The sequence below is a fragment of the Geotrypetes seraphini genome, chromosome 1 (assembly GCF_902459505.1).
Source record: "Geotrypetes seraphini chromosome 1, aGeoSer1.1, whole genome shotgun sequence".
Classification (NCBI taxonomy): Eukaryota; Metazoa; Chordata; class Amphibia; order Gymnophiona; family Dermophiidae; genus Geotrypetes; species Geotrypetes seraphini.
The window spans coordinates 279,712,578-279,737,340 of record NC_047084.1 but is presented as its reverse complement, the minus strand read 5'-3'; the positions used below and the strand labels follow the sequence as shown (position 1 = coordinate 279,737,340).

General features: G+C 39.9%; 1 protein-coding gene across 4 annotated transcripts in view; it reads left to right on the top strand.

The window, feature by feature from the left end:
* The window catches only part of CTNNA2 (catenin alpha 2), a 1,640,869-nt gene that overhangs the window by 1,434,545 nt on the left and 181,561 nt on the right, over nucleotides 1–24,763 (top strand). For all 4 annotated transcript variants that reach the window (XM_033952687.1, XM_033952678.1, XM_033952696.1 and 1 more), the window contains one exon: nucleotides 22,178–22,329. In XM_033952687.1, the coding sequence (XP_033808578.1) occupies nucleotides 22,178–22,329 (152 nt within the window). The remainder of the gene's footprint in view (nucleotides 1–22,177; nucleotides 22,330–24,763) is intronic.

The following is a 24,763-nucleotide window of genomic DNA, read 5'->3' as shown; positions in this document are numbered from 1 at the left end:
CTACTTCAATTTTAGAAAATTAATAAAAATGAATTTGTTTAATCGATTGTAACCTAATAATCTTATAGTGTATCTCTTCTCCCAACCTGTACCTTATATTTGATGCCTTTGTATTGTAACCACTTCGCTGATTGTCCAGCACCTCTTGTTGTAAACCGCCTTGAACTATCATGGCTTTGGCGGTATATAAAAAAATTAAATTATTATTATCATTATTATTAATAATATGCTCAAATTCCAGGAATGCACCTGATTCACCCGTGCCCCTCCTATGGCTGTGCCGCCTTTTTGGATCTACACATAAAATTTATACATGGATCCCAGCACCTAAAGATGCACGCATAAATTTAAATTAATAGCAATTAATGACAATAATTGATTATTAGCAACCACTTATTGGTGCTAATTGGCTTATTTGACAAAATTGCATGTACAAATTGAGTGCTCACCCAAATGTGATCATGCAGTTTTAAGCGCCATATATAGTAATCTAAGAAAATACTTTTTTACAGAAAGGGTGGTAGATGCATGGAACAGTCTCCCTGAAGAGGTGGTGGAGACAGAGATTGTGTCTAAATTCAAGAAGGCATGGGATAGGCACGTTGGATCTCTCGGAAAGAGAAAGAGATAATGGTTACTGCAGATGGGCAGACTAGATGGGCCATTTGGCCTTTATCTGCCATCATGTTTCTATTTAGGGGGTATGTGCATATTTCTGGAACATAAAATGCAACAAAAAAAAGCTGCCTTCAATAAGAAATGGTCTATAAAGTGTGATCAATTAAATATATAATTTGCTCAGAGACATGAAACTCTGAAGGGAAGGCTGCTAGACCTCCCTAAAAAAGAGTTCACCTTCCAGTCATTGCAACTTCATAAATCCCTGATTACACTTTAAGACTCTGAGGACAATTTGTAAAATTTAAAGTTCTTATAGTTCTTCGAATATATTGAGAATGATATCTTCTTTTCTTTAACAAAAACAGCCATCACTATGTTCATTAGATGTATTAATGTTCACTTAGCTTTTAAGTTTGGCTTCAGGGGACCCCTTAATTGATCACACTTTATAGACCATTTCTTATTGAAGTCAGCTTTTTTTTGTTGCATTCAAAGCCCTTTTCTGGCTTCTTCTTTTTGATCTACTTATAAGGAAATTAACTTATTTCTAGTACATAGGCACACACAAATTTATACCAGCTCTAAGGCTGGCATAAGTGCTCACACATATGTCTCTATATACCTGGTTATACTAATATTCTATGAAGAAAACTAAGCATCTACTGTTCTTTATAGAATATGTGCCAATCAGGCGCCCTCTGGGATCTTAAATACCGGTGCACTGTTATACAATTACCCCCATGGAATATATAGGAGGTATCTATATTTAACAGAGTTGCACAAAAAACAAGAGCAGATAAAAATCCTCACAGTCCATCTATGCCTGCCCAAAAAGGTGAAGCCTCACCTGCCATATTGTAGAACTCATAATCATTCATGCTTAAACACTGGTTGGCAATTTGCCATCATGCCAACCACATAAAGCCCCCTCCCCCTATTACCAAGCTGCAGTAGAGCATTTTAATGCAGGCCGGTGAGATAAATGCTCCAATGCTCATTCAATTCCTATGAGCATCAAAGCATTTATCTTGCTGACCTGTGCTAAAACATTCTTCCATGGTTTGATAAAATGGGGCCATAGGTAGTTAAACATGATGCAGACTTGGGACAATTTTTCATAACCCAAAGCTAATAGTATTTAAATTGCTAACCTCAACATTGAGATGTTTTCCCTCTCCTTTGAGATGCATAGCAAACTGACTTTTGTAGCATTTAGGAGGTAAAAATGTGCCTATTTAGAGCCTATTCTATAAAGAAAATTAAATTCCTACTTTTTGTTATAAAATATTAGCATAACAGATCAAATGTGCACTTATATTTTAAAGTATGACCACTTATATTAGCGACAGAGCTGTTATAAATGCTCAAACCTACATGCTTAAAAAATGTTTAAATCATAATATTCTGTACTTTAGTTGTGTAATTATGTGACCTGCCCACAGTCCACCCAAACCTTTCCCACATGAATGCCCATCTGCAAAGTGCACAGCTTCAAAAATTGCTGCATACGTACAGATTAGTACATAACTGGAATATTGTCATTAATGTGTACATGTGTTCATATAAAACAAAATTTCCAGTTTAAATACACACTGGTGGGAAATGTTCAATACCTTAACCCCTCGTGAGCATATACCTACAAGCTAGCTTCAAGCCAGTAAAACTCAATAGGGGGAAAACATGATAACACTTCAGAGCCCTGAAGAAACGATCAGCAGATCATGAAACGCTGGCCACCGTCGGCTTATTGACTCAAAAGAGAAAGTAGCAGTCACGGCAGTTAAAGATAAGTGCTGCTTTGTTTTTTCAAGTATGACTTAGGGGGTTTTTCACCAGTGTTAGAAAGCTAATGAACAATTTAAGCTCCCCTTTCTAGTTTCAAAGCAATGGCAGCTTTGTAGCATCTGAAATGTTTTCCCCCTATTGAGTTTTACTGGCTTGAAGTTAGCTTGTAGTTATATGCTCACGAGGGGTTAAGGCAGGGGTAGGGAACTCCGGTCCTCAAGAGCCGTATTCCAGTCGGGTTTTCAGGATTTTCCCAATGAATATGCATGAGATCTATTTGCATGCACTGCTTTCAATGCATATTCATTGGGGAAATCCTGAAAACCCGACTGGAATACGGCTCTCGAGGACCGGAGTTCCCTACTCCTGGGTTACGATATTGAGCATTTTCCACCCGTGTGTATTTAAACTGGAAATTTTGTTTTGTATGATTGTGAATTGAGTTTCCAGCCCCTCCATTTTTTTGTTTTGTCACATGTGTTCATATATGCACATAAATGATTAAAATACCAGAATTTACATGCAAATTTACCACCCAAATCAGTTAACCTAGCATGATTTATAAAAGGCTTGGATAATTTCCTAAAAGAGAACTCCATAGGCTATTATTGAGATGGCTTGGGGAAATTCACTGCTTATTCCTAGGATAAGCAGCATGAAATCTATTTAACTATTTGAAATCTAGGTAGGCGCTTGGGACTTGGATTGGCCACTGTTGGAAACAGGATACTAGGCTTGATGGACCTTTGATCTGTCCCAGGATGGCAGATGTTATGTTCATATGTTCTACAGAAATATCCCCATGGAGGGTAAATTATAAAGTCTTGACATACTTCTATTTGGGGGGTTTTGATATACACAGAAGTTTATCATTCCTGCCAATGAGCATTGCTTCCATTCAGTGGAAAAACTGTGGTACCTTTTTCCTTAGGCAAACTATGTTTATTTTTTATTTTTTAATTCTTTATTAATTTTCAAACTTTGACAGTGTATTACAATTAATATAACTTTAACAGATTGCATAAAATACACCATATTACACACATTATTAAAGAAAACATCTATTTCCCCCTCCCAATTATTAATATATTAAATCATATTATTTATTACAATATTATCTAATATAATAAAATGGTAGGACGCGCATGCGCACTAAAAAAATCGTGTTCCCTGAGCTGTCGCGTTTTTTTTAGTGCGCATGCGCGGGTTGTACGTCACCAATGTTCCTCCTCCACCATGCAACGCAAGCCATGTCCGCCGCCGGCCTCGAGCTACTGGGGGCCGGCGGCGCGAGCCGCCCGGCCAGTGCTGAGGCCCCGCCTCCCGCTTTCGCCCTACACGGCGCCGCCAGATCCGGCACCACAAAACGGCCCTCACATCCGCGAACATGCTTGCCATGGAAACAGAGTGGATCAGGAGCTAAACATCGATTTTAAAAAACAAACAAACAACAGTGCACAACGACAGAGACACACAGACACTCACAGAAGGACAGGGGGCTAAAGAGACAGATTTAAAAAAATAACAAAACACTAAGGAGAAAGTGAGACAGGTAAGGAATGCTGCTGGGCAGGGGGAGCAGGGAAGAGGGTCAGGGGGAGAAAAGAAGGAGTGCTGCTGGACAGACAGAGCAGGGAAGAGGAACAGGGGAGCAGGGAAGAGGAACGGGGGAGCAGGTAAGAAGTGCTGCTGGACAGGGGGAGCAGGGAATAATGACTGCGGAGCAGGGAAGAAGCTGGACAGGGGGAGCAGGGAAGAGGGACAGGGGGAGCAGGTAAGGAGTGCTGCTGGACAGGGGTAGGTAAAAGGAAGGGAGAAGGCCTACTGCTGGACAGGTGGAACAGGCAAGGGGTGATGGTTGACAACCGAGGAAAGAGAGAGACAGAAAGCGGTCAAGAGGAGAGAGAGAAAAAGAAATAAAGACACACACATCTATTCTAGCACCCGTTAATGTAACGGGCTTAAATACTAGTATTTAAATATTTTTAAACTCTTCCAAATACTTTCCCCTCCCCTTTCCCCCACCTGGATGTGTAAGGAAATCTAAGAAATAAAAGATATATCTCTATTATTGTATGTTAACACATGCAGTCAATGGGCTCCATGCTTTATTAAATGTATTGCTAAGACCCAAGCATTTCACATTCATTCTTTCATATTTAAATGTATTATACACACTTGCCCACCAGAATGTGTAGTTAAGTCTGTCCAGTTCCTTGTGATCATTTGGATGGCTATTCCTGTCATGATCAATAAAAGACGGCTCTTGTATTTATCCACAAATTATGGGTTCTTAAGGCAAACTATGTTGAGGCTCAAAGCTTGCCCCATTCTGTATGTCTTCAACCATCTGCTATGCAAAGGGATCTTATCAAGATGCTTACAGCCATATACTGAAAATCAACCCCTATGTGTGTAAGCTCAGAATCTGCCCAAACACCATCTCTCTGCACATTTACAGTAAAAATATGCCGTCTAAAACTTGTGCACATACTTTCATGCTCGTCGGTATTTTATAAGAGCTAATTTATGCACATAAATTACCACTTACACTCATAATTAACTAAAATGCCAGTTCTTATGCACATTTTTACAAACTAAAACTAGGCGGCTTCTTATAAAATTAACCTAAAGCGGGTAATTTCATGAAAAGTGACTCATTTGAGCAGACAAGAGGGTGCTAATCTTGGCCCTGTTTTATAAAGAGATATAAAGTACTAGCTCAGATTCAGCAGCAATTGTAGCTACATTGCTATTGCTGCAAGCATTAATATCAGTGTGTAGAGTACACAGATCTGTACAGAGATTTAACATATTATATATTAAAAGTGCATACTTTGTATCTGCCTATGCTCTGCCCAGACCACTCTTCCTACAATACATATGTGATTAGCATTTAGCTGCAAGCAATGCCAGCCATAGAGCTGGTGTGTTAGTGCCTTAGTGCTATAGACTGTGGCTTACCTGACGAGGCGTGAGCCCATAGCAGAACCCCCCTCCTCTAGGCCATAGGAAAGTGCATGAATCAGTTGTGTGGTTGCGGGCTGCCTACGCACGGCAGTCGGTTCTGCTGGTCCCCCACCCCAGAATAGGAAGTTGATGTCACAGGGGGCAGAGGAGCCGATGGCTGCGTGCAGGTGGACCATAGACCCGCAACCACCCCAGCACCCCTAAGCTTCTTGCACCCAGGGCAGACCCCCCCTCCCCCGACACACAAATCCTTGGTATGCTACTGGCTGTAGATACCAAGTCATTTACAGTATTCTGTAAGTTATACATGTAAGTTTGAGCTCTGACCATGTGTGCTATATAAGTTAAATTGATATATTTTTTTTAAATAGTGCTTTTGTTTAATTTTGTGCACACATTTGTGCAAATGCCATTATTCTAAAACATTTATGCATGTAATCACATGTAAATATCAGAGCCTATTGTATAAAATTACCCTCCTATATGGATAGTACTAGGCTGTAGCAAGACTAGAGCCAGGGCAATTCCTGGCAATATACAATCAGCTGACCACCTTATCCGGATATTCAATGCCAGCCATTATTCAGACAGTAGAACTGAATAACTGGATATTTTTGGGCCACCATAGCTGCCATTAAAAAAAAAAAAAAAAAAATCACTAACTATGGTGGCTGACTTCCTAAGATATTAAAATTGATGGGACAGACAGAGATGTCGTCTTTTCGCACCCAACTTTTCAGCTTTGGGGGGTGAAAGATACCTCATCCTAGGACAGGGGTAGGCAATTCCGGTCCTCGAGAGCTAGAGCCAGTTCAGGTTTTCAGGATATCCACATTAAATATGCATGAGATAGATTTGCATCTCAAGGAGGCAGTGCCTGCAAATCCATCTCATACATATTCATTGTGGATATCCTGAAAACCTGACCTGGCTCTGGCTCTCGAGGACCAGAATTGCTTACCCCTGTCCTAGGGCATCTTAAGTCTTAGGGTCTATTCATAGATCTAGAGAAAAATTGTCAAGGCCTAATTCATAGAATCTCATGACTTAAAAACTGATAAAAGCCTCCTGAGAAAGCAATATCAACATATACATCATAGCACATAATTATACAGACATGTCAATTAACCAACAATTTGATGATTATGTTATATAATGAAGAGTTTTAGCTATCAGTCTTTTATGGGGCTTGTCCTTATTTGATGAATGTTCCATATTAGGGATTGTTTGTGTCTTGGAACAATAATTTGTAGAGCTGATGGATGTTTTTTTAGTACTAAATGACTTCTTAGATAAGCACCCCCAAAAAATTGTTTTCATGCTTTTGGCTTTCATCCAGACCTTGACTTAAGGTTAATGTGATGTGGGTTTGCATACTGTTTTCAAAGGCTCCTACATTTTAATATAGGAAGGGGGATGAGGAAAAAAGCACAGCACTTGTGTAGTGCAGTGGTGCAATTACCATTTTTGTGCTCTCAGGCACAGCTCCACATACAGAGTTATACACATGGAGCATCTCAAACCATCTAGTGTTTTGATTGACTGATTGCCCTCTGAAGCTTTATAATCTTTTGCACTGAACCACCCTGAGGTTTATCCCCTAGAAATGAGGCACATCAAGTCAATGAGAAATACACAGATTGTCACACCTGTGCCCGCAAAGAGCGTAGTCCCTTTAGATTTAGGGTGTCTTTCAAATTGGTTACCACTAGGCAGTTGCCTATCTTAGTTTATCTCCAAGGTTCCTTTAAAGAACACCATGTAGTCAGAATGGCCTTGGTGAAAATCATGAGTTTTATTTGGCCACTGGCCTCAAAATCATAGTCCATCACAGGTTTCAATGTGAGCATGAAAATATAAACAAAAGAAAAGGTTCCTCAAAACAAACTTTTAACTCAATTGCCAGCTCTGGGCTTTAGTAAGCAAATTATATACAGTCTTCTTCACCAGAGTCTTAAGGTTAGGCATATATTATGCAGGAAAAATAATACAGTCCTTTATCTTAAATGTTTCATTGTTGTACAACAGCTGAAATAAGCAGCTCCCTATTCCTGGGCTGCTGGTACAGGTAGCCATGAGAAAGAGACAGAATCATTTATGCTTCTGGGAAGCAGGTTCCTTAGCAAAATATACACTAGTGCTGCCCAATTCACGATTCGAATCGGTTCACCGATTCACTTCGGGTGAATCGATTCGAATCAATTTAAATTTTTTAAAAATTGGCTTCTCGATTCGGACCCTCCCCCCTCGGCCCCTAAAGCAGGAGCGGCAGTGCTGCTCTTGCTGGCCAGCCGCTGCCGCATCTTCTTTAGAGGGCGAGGAGGGAGGGTAAGTCAGGAAGTGCTGTCGGCTTCCCCTCTGGCCTCCCCGAAGGACTGCACCCCCCCCCCCCCCGGAAGGCCTCTGTGTTCTCTCTGGCCTCCCCGCAGCGTTTACCTTATAGCTGCAGCCTGCAGCGAAGATTGCGGTTACAGCGTCTTTACTAAGTGCTTTAAGCTGTTTCCTCTGCTGCGGTCCCACCCCTCCTCTGATGTCAGAGGAAGGATTAGGGCGGAGGAAACAGCTGAAAGCACTTAGTACAAACGCTGTAACCGCGATCTTCGCTGCAGGCTACAGCTATAAGGTAAACGCTACGGGGAGGCCAGAGGGAACATGGAGGCCTTCCCGGAGTGGGAGGAGAGGCAGTCCTTAAGGGGGTGGGACAGGCCTTGGGGGGTGCAGGCCTTCATAGGGGGGACAGGCCAGGGATGGTGGCACAGGCCTTCATGGAGGACAGGCAGGCCTTCAGGGGGACAGGCTCTCAAGGGGGGGACAAGCCTTTAAGGGGGGAAAGGCAGGCCTTTAAGGGGGGGACAGGCCTTCAAAGGGGGGGGACAGGTCTTCAAAGGGGGGACAGGCCAAGGATGGTGGTACAGGCCTTCAGGGGGGACAGGCCTTCAAGTGGGGGGCAAGCCTTTAAGTGGGGGACAGACAGGCCTTCAAGGGGGACAGGCTGGAACATCCTCTCCGACGTCAGAATTGATGTCGGGAAGAAAGCTTCTGGGCGCGATTAGCAGCAGGGAGGTAAGCAGAGGAGCAACGGCAGCGGATGGGAGGAGGTTTAAATTGGGCCTGGAGGGAGGCTTTTTTTTGGTGCGGCAGGGAGGGACAGGAAGCGATCGCCTGTCCCATTGCCCCCAAGCACAGCTTCGGGATGCTGTCCCTGAAAACGGGACATTTTGGCATCCCGAAACTGTGTGTGGGGACAACGGGACAGGGGGGTATGAAAACGGGACTGTCCCGTTCAAAACATGACGTATGGTCACCTTAGTAAAACCCGATGCTAAATAGCCAAGCAATGTAAGTGAATCAATTGCTTGGCTTTTTGCATGGGGTTTTACTAATTTGCATGGCCATATCGGAAAATGGGCAATTGAGGGGAAAAGCACGGGGTGGACTGTTTTGTGAATCAGGTCAGTCAGGTTTAGCGACGATCACTGACTTTAGTGAATTGAGGCCCAAGTGCTGACTTAGGTGCTATTTGGACGTTTTAGTTTTTTGATTATGAGTCTCTTAGCTTTTAACTAGCACTTCTCCTGTGACAAATACACCAAAGCCTAACATTGGTGGCTTTGTAAAAGGAGCTCTAAGTTTGGCTCCCTTTGGATTTTTATTTTGTATGCATTAATTGTTACTGCTTTTTAAACAGCTTTAATAAGCGCAGGTTTTCTCTTGCAGAGAAAAGGTTGCAGTGAAATGTACTGAAATTTTGACATTCACCACTCACTGTCTGAACGCCCCTCATGGGGCCAAAATAAAGGTTTTCTTTTAACTTTTATCTTTGTATTGTGGCATGCACCTCTTGTATTCTTTCATTTATACCTGTGAAGTGGGAATTCTGACTGTCAGATTTTGGAAGCACAGCTGAGGTTCTAAAAAAAAAAAATTGTCAGGATGCTGTCTGGCAAACTAAAATCTGACTGGTCGTCTGTATCATGTCATAAGATTGTTGGACCTTGCACGATGAATTGCCAAGGTAACTGAGCCAAAGCAGCAGATCTGTAATTGGGATTGATACAGAAAAATGTTAATTTGGACTTAGATCTCATTTGTTTAAGGGCATCTGGGATATACATATGAATTTGGCAGATACTGTATTATACGTGGTATAACTGGGCCTTATATTCCAACATTCTATCTGGGTTGGGGCAAAGCAGATGGTGAATGAGTACTGGGACTGGATAGGGGACTCTAAGAGCCAGATACTGTAATACAGCAAAAGTAATTTCATTGCTTCACTTCAACATTATTAAATCCTTTTGAAACATCACAAATCAAACTGACAAACTGACACCATAGAGTAACACTAAACACCAGTGGAACCAAAATGTGGATGCTTACCTGTAATGGCAAGCAGAAATCACAAAGGGGCAGTGATAGCTGATTGCAAACATACTTTTCCACAATAGTCACAACCCACAACAAGAAAAAAGCCTGTAAAAACTCATAATTGGAGCTCATACTCTTAAATGCTAAATTTCTAATTAATACTTTAAATTTAGTACTACCTCAATTATAGAATTAGAACTTATACCCAGTGTCAGCTGCCAAGCGCACTATGAAGTAAAGCAAAACCTGCAATAAAAAACATTCAGTCTGCTGCAACTTGCAATCCATAACAGCAGTGCCAAGTCTCAAACAACACTAACTCTATCTGCCCTTCACAAAACATAGCCAGACCATGGGTAAAAAAAAAGTAAAGAAAGTTTATTTTATTGTACAATCAAAAATGGAAATATCCAACAACCTATTTCTTTCACAGGCTGATAACATTGTAGTTGTAGGATGCCTACCACTGCCTATAATTGGGATGCTGTTTATAGAATTTGCCCCTTTCTGTACTGGATTTCTGGAACTTTTTTTTTTTCAAAACATCCAAATTAGACTTAGGGCCTGTTTTACAAAGCTGCACTAGCGGCTGCAGCGCGGTAACGGCCCCGAAACCCATAGAGATTTAAAGGGATTTGGGGCTGTTGCCGCGTGGCTTTGTAAAACAGGCCCTTAGTCCTATGAAAAATGCCCCTCTCAGTCACCTAGATAAAAAATCTGGTAGAACTCAGATAAATTTGAGTGCTCACAGCAACACAGCTGCCAAGTTACCCAGTTCAATAAGTGAGATTTTAATCCGGTCCTAATTTTCCAACAGCCCTATCATTATGCATTATAGCAGAGATAGGGAACTCCGGTCCTCGAGAGCCGTATTCCAGTTGGGTTTTCAGGATTTCCCCAATGAATATGCATGAGATCTATTTGCATGCACTGCTTTCAATGCATATTCATTGGGGAAATCCTGAAAACCCGACTGGAATATGGCTCTTGACAACTGGAGTTCCCAACCCCTGCATTATAGGAACTGCAGCATACATTTTAATGGGTAGAACTGGACACCTGCATTAATTGGGATGTAAGTTCTAAGCCAGGATTGGACCAAAGTCTGCCTCCAGAGCTGTCAAATTGGCATCTCTGCATTAGAGAGTTTAATTAATTCCAGAAGGGATTTATTGCCTCTTTCTCAAAATAAAAACCTTATTCTGTGTTTCTTCCCTGTTGGAAGTGCTAGTGTGGTTATTGTTATAGTCCATTTTAGGGGTAATAAATAGAAATAAAACAAAAGAAAGGAAAGGCAAGGCAAACTTACTGGATGTTAACAACCCATTTCTATTTAATTTAAAAAAATTTTTAAACTGCCATGCCCAATATGTTTCTTATACAACATCCCTACAAAAATGAAATGACCAGTCAAGTAAACCTCTTCTCTGATGAGGCATTAAGAATGTTAAATCGTTCCACAGTCACTGACTACTGCAATTCACTATTTATAGGAATCCACTTAAGAACATAAGAATTGCCATACTGGGACAGACTGAAGGTCCATCAAGCCCAGTATCCTGTTTCCAACAGTGGCCAGCCCAGGTCCCAAGTACCTAGCTAGAATCCAAGTAATAAAACAGATTTTATGCTGCTTATCCTAGGAATAGCCAGTGGATTTCCTCAAGCCATCTCAATAATGGCCTATGAACTTTTCTTTTAGGAAATTATACAAACCTTTTTTAAACCCCCCCCCCCCCCCAAGCTAACTGATTTCACCACATTCTCTGGCAATGAATTTCAGAGTTTAATTACACATGGTGTGAAGAAATATTTTCTCCGGTTTGTTTTAAGTCTACTACATAGTAGCTTCACTGCATGTCCCCTAGTCCTAGTATTTTTGGAAAAAGTGAACAAGTGATTCACATCTACCTTTTCCACTCCACTCAGTATTCTTTAGACCTCTATCATATCACCCCTGAGCCATCTCTTCTCCAAGATGAAGAGACCTGGCCACTTTAACCTTTCCTCACAGGGAAGTCATCCCATCCCTTTGATCATGTTTGGCACCCTTCTCTGTACCTTTTCTAATTTTGTTATATCTTTTTTTAGATATGGCAACTAAAACTGCACATAGTATTTGAGGTGCAGCCATACCATAGAGTGATGCAAGGACATTATAACATTTTAATCTTTGTTTTCCATTCCTTTACTGATAATTCCTAACATTCTATTAGCTTTCTTAGCTGCTGCCGTACATTGAGCTGAGGGTTTCAACATATCCTCAGCAATGACACTTAGATCCTTTTCCGGGGTAGTGACTCCTAACATAGAACCCAGCATCATGTAACTATAGTTCGGGTTCCTCTTTCCCACAAGCATCACTTTGCACTTGCTCACATTAAAAGTCATCTGCCATTTTGATGCCTAGTCTTCCAGTCTCAAAAGGTCCTCTTGCAATGTTTCACAACCCTCTTGCGATTTAACAACTTTGAAGAACTTTGTGTTGTCTGCAAATTTAATTATCTCACTAGATAATCCTTTTTCTAGATCACTGATAAATATGTTAAAAAGCAGCAATTCCAGCACAGACCCCTGGAGAACCACACTATTTATCCTTCTCCATTGAAAATATTGAACATTTAAACCTATTCTCTGTTTTCTATCTTTCAACCAGTTCTTAATCTATAAAAGGACATTATAGTGCCTTCACTTGGACTCAATTTTTAGTGTTATAGGTCCTAAACTCTAGACCCTCTTACCCAGTTTTGTACCCTGTAGAGTCTTCATACCTACAGTTAAGGAAAAACTTAAAGGTTTTCCTGTTTAAGGATGCCTTTGGCATTTGAGATAATAAAGTGGTGGATGGAATTTGGTAAAGCAGCCTCAAGCATGATTCTGAAGCACACAGTAATTTTTCTTACCCTCTTGTATTAAAATAGGAATACAACTTTCCTCATATTTCCTGACTTTATTTCTCTTGTACTACAGTATTTTGTGTTAATTGTAAACCATTGTGCTGGTATTACCTAATGGCAGTATATCTAATACAATAAACTAAACTAAATGAAACCTTCAGATTAGAGATGCCCTCTTATGCTCTGCAGTTTATGACGTTAAGCTGTGGTGCATATACATTACATACCGTTGGTGCTGAGAAGACTGGAGGAATCTGAGGTGGGTTGGGTAATGCTCTTGGGGCGAGTGAGTGGAGGTTGTCATTGGGAATTCAGGTTGTGAATAGGGGCATTGGGAAGGGGGGTGGGGTTCATCATAAACTGATTTTAATTTTTTTTTCTTTAGACATCCACAACCACCTCTTGGTAAAAATGCCCTGAAACTAAGGGCTCCTTTTACTAAGCTGTGCTAGCTGTTTTAATGCATGCACCAGATTAGCGTGCGCTATAGCGCGCTAGCCAAAAATCTACTGCCTGCTCAAAAGGAGGCAGTAGCGGCTAGCGCATGCAGCAAATTAGCGTGCACTATTCTGTGTGTTAAGGCTCTAGCGCGGCTTTGTAAAAGGAGCCCTAAGGGCCTCTTCTATCAAACTGCGCTAGCAGTTTTTAGCGCAGAGAGCCACGCTGAATGGCCCGCACTGCTTCTGATGCTCATAGGAACTCTATGAGTGTCGAGAGCAGCGCAGGCCATTCAGCACAGCTCACCGAGCTCTAAACTGCTAGCGCAGTTTGATAGAAGAAGCCCTAAATGTATTAAAACGAAAGTTAATAAAAACAAAATGAAAATAAAAAACCCTGAAAATGACAGAAACTGAACAAAATAATTTATTTATTTATTCATTTGATTTTCTTTACCGTTCTCTCAAGGGACCTCACAACGGTCTATATGAATTTATTCAGGTACTCAATTATTTTCCCTGCATTTCTACCTGCACATTCCTAGAAAATGTGTAAATCATTCTATTTAAGGTCTGAACTTGGAAAGCGATATAGGATTCTTTTTACAAAGCTGCGCTAGTGATTCCCAAGCAGCAAATGCAAGGAAGCCCATTCGGTTCCTATGGGCTTCATATCATTTGCTATGTGGAAATCACTGGCTTTGTAAAAGGAGCCCATAATAAGTCATTTGCAAGATATGCTAACCTACTGATGATTTATTGGCACTTAAAGAACTTGAATTTGACAAATAATTCAAACTAAAGTGTCATATTCAATTTTTTATTCATTCCTCAAGCTAAATTGAAAGATTGTGCCTTCTTTGATGAGAACATACCTTCTAACCCTTACTGGATTATTTTAGAAACATCTCTTGAAGATACACAAGTATTTCACAAAAGATGAACTTCTTCCTAGGATACCATTCATTCATTTATGAGAAAAAAAAAAAAAGAAATTAACAAGATCTGAAAAACGTTGTGTTTACATAAAGCTTATGAATGCAGAGCATAATAATATGCTTTTCACAAACCACCCAGACTCCTTTTGCTACTTTAGAATCTAGTATAGAACATTAATAGCTATAAAGATCCTGGGGAAAATTATATCCTTATTAGGTTTTGGTATATTTTCTTTGACCATCATTCAGCAATCTCTGAAGGCTCTGATAAAAGGAATTTCAGCTCTATCATGACCTCTCATTGATATCATCTTTTGATATTTGTAGCTGGAGCTGGTAACTGAGTGTGGAATATGTAAATCTCAGATTTTTGAATATGATTTGTACAATGAATGTATGGCAGTATTACAGATACAAGAAGCAATGCCTTGGGCCCCGCCCCGGTATATCCCAGAATGCACCAGGAAGGGGAAGGCCGACCATTGTGAAGAGGTGGGCCTGCCGACAGGAGGGTGTAGGCATACCTCTGGTCAACCTTACAGCAAAAAGTACAGGGGGATTGGGGGGGTTCATGAGTATTGGTGTTTGGGGGATCATGGGTTTGGGGTGGGAGGTGTCAGGGTGGAGGTTTGGTGGTATCTGCGTTTGGGGGGTCTAGGATATGTGGGGCCTGCAGTCAGCAGGAAGTGGGCATCCCTCCTGTTTATTGCAGTTTGGTGGGGGTGCTTCGGGGGTTCCAACAGGAGGAAGTGGGACTTCAAATGGAGGTTTGGGAGTTCTGGCATTCCTCCTAGCAGGGGACTTCGAAGGGGGTTAGGGGTATCCCTCCTGCTGATGTCAGGGGGTCCACTGCCACAGCCACTCAGCTGATTGTGGCAGGGATATTTTCCTCCAATCAACTGAGCTGGCAGGACTCCCTGAAACTGCCGCGATGCCAGCCACCTTTTATTTAGGTGTCAGACACTTCAACACTGCCATTTTATGACATTTGTGATGGTGTTTTACAATTAACTTAGGCATTGGCAAGGTGCCTACCAATGCCTAAGTTTAGGCACTGGTTATAGAATTTCCCTGTTAGTACCTGTAATTTAATGCATGCTAACCTACCAATTAATGTGAACTAAAAATTGTCAGCCAAACTAAAAACAAACAAAAAAAGATCAACAAAAATTAGGTAAAAAAGCCAAATTTTTGGCATGTGAACATCTCTACCAAATATTGTTTTTTTAGAAACAGGGATTATTTTATTAAGCTACAGTAAACACTAACACATGCCTATGGCAGCTTCAAAGGTCTTACCATAGATTGCACTGAGGTGTCCTGTAATAAAGTTCCCAATTGGTGTGATCCTCACACGTTTAATTTTTTTTTTTCGCAGAGGAGTGTGTCTAGGGATGGAGAATGGGCATTTCTGCACTGATCAGACAGGGCGTCCACATTACTGCATGCTAAATGATTAGCTCAGGATTACCGTGGAAGCCCTTACTACCTACAAAACAGGTGTAGAAAGTGCTACCATGGTCATCTTTTTAATGTCAATATTAACTCATGGCCTTTAAAGAAAAAAATGGAAAATCAGTTATTTTACTGCTGCAGTTAAAATGGCTTTTAGCATACAGGAAACACCTACGTAAGGGCATGCTAAGGCCACTTTCTACAGCAGCTGAGTAAAAGAGCCTCAAAGATAGTGAAAAAGATATACAATTTATTTCACATCATTGATTAAAATAATTCCACAGGGATTTAAAACCTAGAAGAAAAAGCTATGTAAGAATGACTGTAACTTCTACCATATTTAGACAGTCTACTAATTTTGATTACATACAGAAGCTGTTATTGTGTTTTGATAAAGAGGCTAAGAAGCTCAGAGGGGCTTAATCGAAAGGGACATCTAAGTCCGTTTACATCCATCTCGCAAGTCGTCCAAAATAAAAAAAACAACTTAAGACACATTTTTGAAAGATACGTCCAATTTTTTTTTCGTTTCAAAAATCGTCTAATTATAGGTCCTGCCGATCTGATCGTCCAAGCCACTAAATCGTCTATCTTTATACCACATTTTTGTCCAACTTTCTGTCCAAGTCCAAAACGCCTAGAACAAGCCCTGTTGGATGTGGGAGGGGTCTGCAAAGTGATGGACTGCACACCCAGACATGCCACCTAAATAATGGGGTACCTTACAGGGCACTACTGTGAACTTTACAAAAAGGGTGCCATGTCCTCTCCTCCCTACAGCTCCCTTATAGGTTACGGTGAGCCCCCCAAATCACCTCCAGAATCCCCTAGACCCACTTATCTACCACCCCAATAGCCCTTGTGGCTGTAAGAGCCACTTATATGCCAGTACAAAAGGGTTTTGGGGGTATATAGGGGAGTGCACATGTTTAAGTATCAATGCAGTGATTACAGGAGCTTATGGGCATGGGTCCTCTTCTCCATGAGTCCCTAACCCACCCCCAAGACGACTTATGCTGCCTCGGGGCTGAACGACTAGGCTTTCCTATGCCAGGCAGCCAGGTGATGATGGTCTGAAGGCTGAATTTTAAAGTTATGATTAAAATTTTTATAGGGGTGGGGGTTATAAAACATTTAAATATAAGTACAAATCATTTTCTTACATCTCATTCATAGCATCCATCATTCCATCATACATTCGGGGCCCCTTTCATCCACAGATCCACACAATATATTTCATTCATATTTAATACATATTATATCTCAGTTTGGAATATGGAGTCTAATATGCTCTTCCTAACCCGGCCTAAGCACATCTGTTATCACTTAGAACCATGAGGCTAAAGGCGGGAGGCTGAACAAAGACAGACAGAGAGAGACATAGGCCTGAACACAAAATGGAGTAAAGCCAAGCAGAAGATACAGAAAGACAGAGAACAAAATGGAGTCATTAATATTTCTATGTATGTTACGCATTACCTGATTTCCTCTATGGTCTGGCTTAATAGCGAAGTACATAAAAAGAATATTATTATGCTTTTCCTTAATATTAATCTGTAATGAGTTTTTCTGGCCTTGGCTACATCCATATTCAGATTTTTATTCACCAGCTTTTCGTACGCTTCTATTGGGCGTAGCCTTAACTAACACATATGCTTGTATCTGACTAGTTACCAAGAACCATACGAAAAGCAGGCGTTTTTGTAGAAAAACTCCACAAAATACTGCACCGTCATGTCCTGCACTGTCCATTCCATTAACGTACCACAGCTATTGCCCACTACAGTCCACAAGCCACTATTCAGTGGCCAGTCCATTAAAAATGCTGGCTCTTCCTACATGTAAATGGCTTGTTTTGGACATTTTTTTTTTTTCAATAATGGAAAAAAAAAAAAAAAGACCATCTAGCTGGACAAAATGTCTAGCTGGAGTACCATTTTTTGGGGAAAAAAAGTTAGATGTCACGCGGGTTTGAAAATGGCCATTTCTTCCACCCAATATTTGGACATCTTGCAGTAAACATCCAAAGTCAAACCTAGGCATCCTATCAAAAATGGCCCACTCTCTCTTAATCCCCCATCTTGTGCCACTAATCTCTCTCTTTTTTTTTTCTGTATGTGTGTCTCTCTCTTCTCTTTTGTGTGTGTGTTTGTTTAATATAGCAGATAAAGTCAGGGCTCACAAGGGGAAACAATTAATGGAGATGGATTCATGTGTCCATCTCCATGGCATGCTAGCCTGGAAATATATATTCTTCCTTTGCTACCCTACCCCTGAGAAAAGTTGCTTTTCGTCTAAGGAAGCTATGATTCTTTGAATCAGATGTAACATGCTATGCCAGCAGTGCACTCTGCCCCAAACCTTTTTTTTTTTTTTTTTAAACAAACAGCCAGCAAGATAAAGGCAATCAAACCTTTGGCACATCTCATATGATAGTATAGTCCCTATTTTTCACGTATTTAATCTCTTTTGTTAAAGGGATCCTCTACCACAAATCTGTTTATACAAGGGTCTAAAAGGAGCATACCTAACAAGAAGTGGATAAAGATTTTAGGCCTAATTTCTTGAAGATGTTTAAACACAAATATTAAAAGTTTAAAAATTATCCTAAGGTGAATAAGAAGCCAGTTCAAATTTATCAGCAGACTAACCCTTCCCCACTCTCTTTTTCTTAAATATCTTCACTACAGTGTTTTGTAATAACTGTAATTGAATTAATTTCTATGAAACACCAGGCTACAAAAGATTGCCGCTTTCCTATAGCAAATGTAGTTCTTTCCCCATTCCTCACTGTCATAAACTAGCATTGAACTTCCCCATCCCTCATTTTTGAATGTAAGAAAGAGATAATGGTTAGTGTGGATGGGCAGCCTAGATGGGCCATTTGGCCTTTATCTGCCATCATGTTTCTATGTAAGCCACCTAGATGGTATGACCAATAGGCAGAATACGTGAACTTGAACTTGCATAGATCATCTGCTGCTAATCTAATTCATTTAAATACATACAAATTTGTCTTAACATTTAAAGGGCACTAAGGGGGTTTTTACTACAGTGCATTAACTTTTGGGCTTAACACTTTTTAAAAGTATTTAATACATGGGGGAATTCATCAAGCAGTGTTAGGAAAAGCTGCAGTGAGGAAAAATAAATAAATAAATCAATAACATTTATTTAATTGTGCAATTAATTACGATTAAAATTTTAATTGAAATTCAGGCCTAAATGTACATATTTTTTTAAATCCTTGTGCCTTATATAGTACTACTAATTATACATGAAACCCAGAGGCATAAGAAGACACCGGTTTGGTGATTTCAAATCAAGGGTGAAACAAAGCTAGATTTGATGTTATAAATTCACTTACTCCCGACCCTGGTGTTGTCTGTCATTAAGAACCATCCAACAAAGACAACTTATTTTTTAAAAATAGCTGTTTTCAATTCTGTTGTAAGGCATCTTGGAATACCTCTTGGGAGTTGAAAATGATTATAAAAGAATCTTTATTTTGGCAGAGGTCATATGTTATGTTACATTGTGTTAATTCTATAAAGAAGTCACCAACTTTTTTTTTTAATGCTGTGTGTATGTGTGCACATATCTTGGAATCCAAACTTAATCCATTCCAGAACCCCGTTCGAGTTCCAAAACGTTTGAGTTCCAAGACAGTTTTTCCCATTGAAAAAAATAGAAACTGGATTAATCCGTTCCTTGGTCTCACAAATGCAGATTTTCAAGATCAGGCCCACGTGATGGAGGCAGCAAGATCGGGTCCCCCAGGAAGAGGCAACAAGATTGGGCCCACATGGCAGAGGCAGTAAGATCGGGTCCCCCTGGTATAGACAGCAAGATCGGGGCCCCCACCGGAATAGACAGCAAGATCGGGCCCCCCCCCACTGGCATAGACAGCAAGATCGGGCCCCCACCAGCATAGGCAGCAAGATCGACAATGGCAACTACAAGCGGTGCTCAGCCCAAAGCTTCCCTCCTAGGCGAAAACAGGAAGCTGTGTCAGAGAGGAAGCTTTGGGCTGAGCAACACTTGCAGTTTCCGTACGTTCGGATTCCAAAGCAGCAATCGAATTCCAGGGCAAAATTTAATTTAAAAAAAAAAAGTTTGGATTCCAAATTATTCAAGTTCTGGGGCTTTTGGATTCCAAGGTACCACTGTATTTTGAAAATGGCATAGATAAGAGTGGAGCCTAAGTAAGGCTATTATACATAAATTATGAAATACTATAATTTATACATATTTCTTAAAAATAATTTGAGTGTGAGCATTTATATTAGCTCTATTTATTTATTTAAAAAATTTCTAACCCACCTAGACCTAAGTGGTTTACAAAGCTACAAACATAATCATCATATAACCAGCATCCAAATAAGTAAGCAAACATATCTAAAACATTTTCAATCAAGATCTTAGGTCAATCAAGAGAATGCCTCCACAAACAAAGCTGCTTTCAATAGTTTCTTACATTTTTGAATATCAGAAAGCAACCTCGGCACTCTGTTAGATTGTTCCATAATAAAGCACCTTCAACTGATATTATAGATGTTCTCATATTAGCATAATATACATTCGCTAATCCATCTATTGATAGTCGTAACTTTCCCTCTGATCTTAATGATCTAGATGAGGGGTAGGCAATTCCGGTCCTCGAGAGCCACAAGCAGGTCAGGTTTTCACGAAATCTACAATGAATATGTATGAAATGGATATACATGTTCTGCCTTCTTGAGATGCAAATTTATCTCATGCATATTTATTGTAGATATCCTGATAACCTGACCTGCCTGTGGCTCTCGCGGACCAGAATTGCCTATCCCCGATCTAGACAGCTGATAAGGCCTCATCAATTGTGTTAAATACCAAGGGATCTTATAATGAATGATTTTAAAAGTTAATACCAGAGCCTTGAAAACAATAAGAAATTTGACACGTAACTCGAGCCTAACATACACATACATATACTTAGCTAGGTTAGTCTGTGAAAACTTTAAGGCTATTTAAAGCTATTTTGCATGCTGTTCTGTGTTCTTTAATTTATATTTAGTTTGTATTTTGTATTTCTTAGCTTTTCATTACTTTCTATTCCTTAATTTTTTAAGGCTGCACTTTGATTAAAATTTGTAATTGCAATTAATCTTGTGAATAAAGATATGTTAATTCCTACCCTCCCCCCCTACCACCACCACCACACACACACACTAGAGCTCATTGTGACTTTGGGCAACATAGGATTAAGGGCCCAATTCTAAAAACATCACCCTAAGTTATCCCGTTAGGGTTATATAAATAAAAGTAGGTGCCTACTTTTCATATAGAAGAGGCTCCATATAGGTACCCTTAACTGAACCCCTTAAATTAGTCACCCAGAAAGTACCAGGTAGAAGCCTATTCTGTAAAGAAATAAAGGAGCCTAAGTCTATACACGTGCCTAAAAGTTAGGTCTGAGCATTTTACACTAGAAGTAGAGCTAGTTTAAATGTTCATAATTAAATATTGTTGATATATCTGCAACTTATAATATTCTGATAATTGCAGGTATATATATGAGCCCCACCCATGCTATGCCCAAGCTCCACCCAGATGTATATCTCCTTTGCAAATACTCACATGTAAATTAAACACATATTTACAGAATAGCACTTAAGTTTGATTTTGGCTTTGCTGTACGTACATGCACACATAAATGCCCTTATTATAAACACAGGCACAGTGTTCTAGATTAGAATAGCCTCCCTATATGTACCTGAACATAGGCACTTTTTTGTAGAAGTTCTTTGTACACTGCTTCCCTTAAACAAAAGTTCAAGCCATGGTAGTTTAGAAAGTAATCCAATACACAAAGGCCCGGATTCTCAAAATAGTACTGGAATCAGTCTAAGGAAACAACGCCGGTCGCCCGCCATTCAAACTACAGTGACATTTTGAGAATCACAGTCTGCGTCGAATAGAGGCACCGGAAATGTTGGCCAGGGTTTTACAGGCCTACATTTTTGGTGCCTATCAACCCCGCCCATAACTATTCCTCTTTTGACAGTCGGCGCTGATAAGCATATGTGTAGATGCGATTCAGGCACCTTTATTTGTAGGCACTCACAGCGCCTTTTTTTTCTTAATTGGTTTTTAACAGCACAGTCAATTACCGCACCGTTAATGGCCAATTAAAACACTTAACTTAGATGCCATTCGGGCACCTACCGGCACCTTCCGAACGGTGCCATTTTGAGACTCCGAGCCAAAAAGCACAAACATAGTAACATCAATAATCTAAAAATACATCTACCAAGAATCATTACTTTTTAAAAAATCTGACAAATGTCTTAATTTCTCTGCTTATAAACTGCTTGCTCACTGTTCGCTATTAGAACTCAGTCATCCCTCTGAATTCACTAGCGTGATGTCACCATTGATCTTTCATTTCAAAATGAAGTGAGCAAGTAAGCACAGTTTGCTGAAATATATTGTTATCTATTGTATAGTCTTAGGTACTACTTGTGCCAATTTTGTTCTTTCTTTGCAAAAGTATGAGTGACAGGGCTACCGTTGCAAGCTGACAGGCACACAGCTAATCAGTTATTCTTCTCATGTCCTGGAACTGTGACAGCAATGCCTGCTGCAAAATTGTTATGCCTAGGGGCAGAAGGAAGCATACAGGAGAGGTGTATAATCTTATTGCCTTTCATTTTTTGTAACACAGTTATGCCACGTTTTGCTGAACAAGTTGAGGTTGCCATTGAAGCTTTGAGTACAAATATCCCACATCCTTTTGAAGAGAATGAGTTCATCGACGCCTCCCGCCTGGTTTATGATGGAGTCCGTGACATCAGGAAAGCTGTTCTGATGATAAGGGTATGTCGTACATTTAGGGAATCAAAATAAGTTGAGGGTTATGTAAACATGTTATTTGGGTGGAAAAGAAAGCTGGCAAAGACAGATACATGCAAGAAGATTTCTGACCTGAAAAACATAGCTGGAGATAACAAAGATAAAAATGATACATTTTTACAGACAATGAGGTGACAGCACTTTATAGCTCAGACTCAGATTTTTGGACAAAAGTAGGACAAAACAATGTGGAAAAGATAGTGCAAGGAAACTGATTTGAACAGTCTCAAAACAGTGATCAAATGTCCTACAAATTTCAGGGTGGAAAGAAAAAAAAAGCACAACTATGGGATCCTTTTACTAAGCAGCGTTAGGGTTTTAACCCGCGGAATAGCATGCATTACATTGCCGCGAAAGCTAGACCTTAATGCTAGCATTGAGCTGGCGTTAGTTCTAGCTGCGTAGCGTGCGGTAATTTCCTGCGTGCGCTAAAAACACTAGCGCACCTTAGTAAAAGGAGCCCTATGTATGGGGGACTTCTACCTTCAAGTATTAAATTTAGAAAACAGGTAAAAGTTTTGTAGGAAAGGTTTATGTATTTATTTATTACACTTATAGTCCGCATATCAGACATCTATGTGGATAACATAAATACGTATATAATTAAAACAACACATGACATAAATTGACAAACAGAACATGGCAGATCACTATAAAATAACAGCATACAGTAAACAACTCTAAACCTATACCTTAAAATCATTAAGACCAAGCAATTACAAAATGGCCTAATTTGAAAAGGCATGTCGAAAAAAGTAGGCCTTCAAACTTTTTCGAAATGCCAGAAAATCAGAAATCAAACGGATGGAATCAAGTTGCCCTAACATGATATTCTGTAAAATTATTTTTCACTTCCAGAAACTGATTAAATTAATTTCTTGGGCAAAATATCTGCCGTTTAAAACCTAGAAGCCAATGAATTAAATTGTGATGAATTTTACTTACTATTTTTTACTTTACCCATAGTAAATAAGCCTAATATTAAAATATTATACATGGAGGGGCATTTACGATATGAAGACTAAATCCAAAATGCCAAAAACTCCAATGTCAAACATAGTTATTTTCAAACCAGATAAAGTCTCTCTTTTTAGGTTCAACAATTGCCCTATTTTAGACGTTATTTTGCTCAGTGTGCCTTTCTATAAGGGCCATTTTATTTATTTATTTAAAAACTTGTACCCCGCTTAAATCTAAGCGGTTCACATAATATATACATAATCAAATGACAATACAGCAATAAATAACTTACATTCATCTTAAAACTCTTCAAGATCAAAAGCATAAAAACAAAAAAATAAAATAAATTGAAGAAAAAGCCTCTATAAATAAAGTTGTCTAACAAACTTTAAAATTTCTGAATGTCAGAAAGCAATCTAAGTGGTCCAGTCAAATTATTCCATTAAAGCACTCCTGCAGTGGCCCAACAGGTCCAGGACCTGTGTAGTAGTCCTCTATCTATACCCCTCTATCCCCTTTTCCTTCAGAAAATTGTCCAATCCTTTCTTGAACCCCTATTACCGTACTCTGTCCTATCACGCCCTCTGGAAGCTCATTCCAGATGTCCACCACCCGCTGGGTGAAGAAAAACTTCCTAGCATTGGTTTTCAATCTGTCCCCCTTCAGCTTTTCCGAATGCCCTCTCGTTCTTATAATTTTCGAAAGTTTGAAGAATCCATTTTCTCTATGCCCTTGAGGCTTTCTATTTGCATAGTGACCACTAGCGAGCCCTTCACTAACCAACCTGAACATCCCCTCTGACTTTAAGGGTCTACATGGTTGATACACTTTCAGAGTGGTGGATGCCTAGAATGCGCTTCCGAGGGAGGTGGTGAAGAGAAAAATGGTGACAGAATTCAAAAAAGCGTGGGATAAACATAGAGGATCTCGAATCACAAAAAATTAAAGCCAGTACTGGGTAGTCCGTATGCATGGTCTAAGTCCGTATATGGCACAAATTACTCGGATTTGTGAAAAATCAATAATATAATGAGACACACTTTCACAAGAAAAAAAAAAAAAAAATGCAAACAATGTCATGTAAAGAAAATAGGCAGTGCTGCTTTAGTTCCAGGGAGAAAGTTCAGACTGAACTGGAGGAAAAGCCTCAGACAAAAGCCCTCCCACCACCACAATGGTGGATAGAGGTGGTAGGGTGTAACCTCACTGGCAAAAACCTCCGTTATACTCCCAACGTAAAAAACCATAAGCAGGGCTGTCTATGCTTGATAGAAGAAAAAACTTTCCACTTATCTCAATTGATCGGTACACCGACGATGGCCAGCGTTTCACTAACTTGCTGCCTCAGGGTGTATCAAGAGTCCGATCAAAACTTTAAGTAGGACGCCGCAACGTCTCATTCGATCAAAAAGATCAAAAAACTAGGTCTACTTTTGAG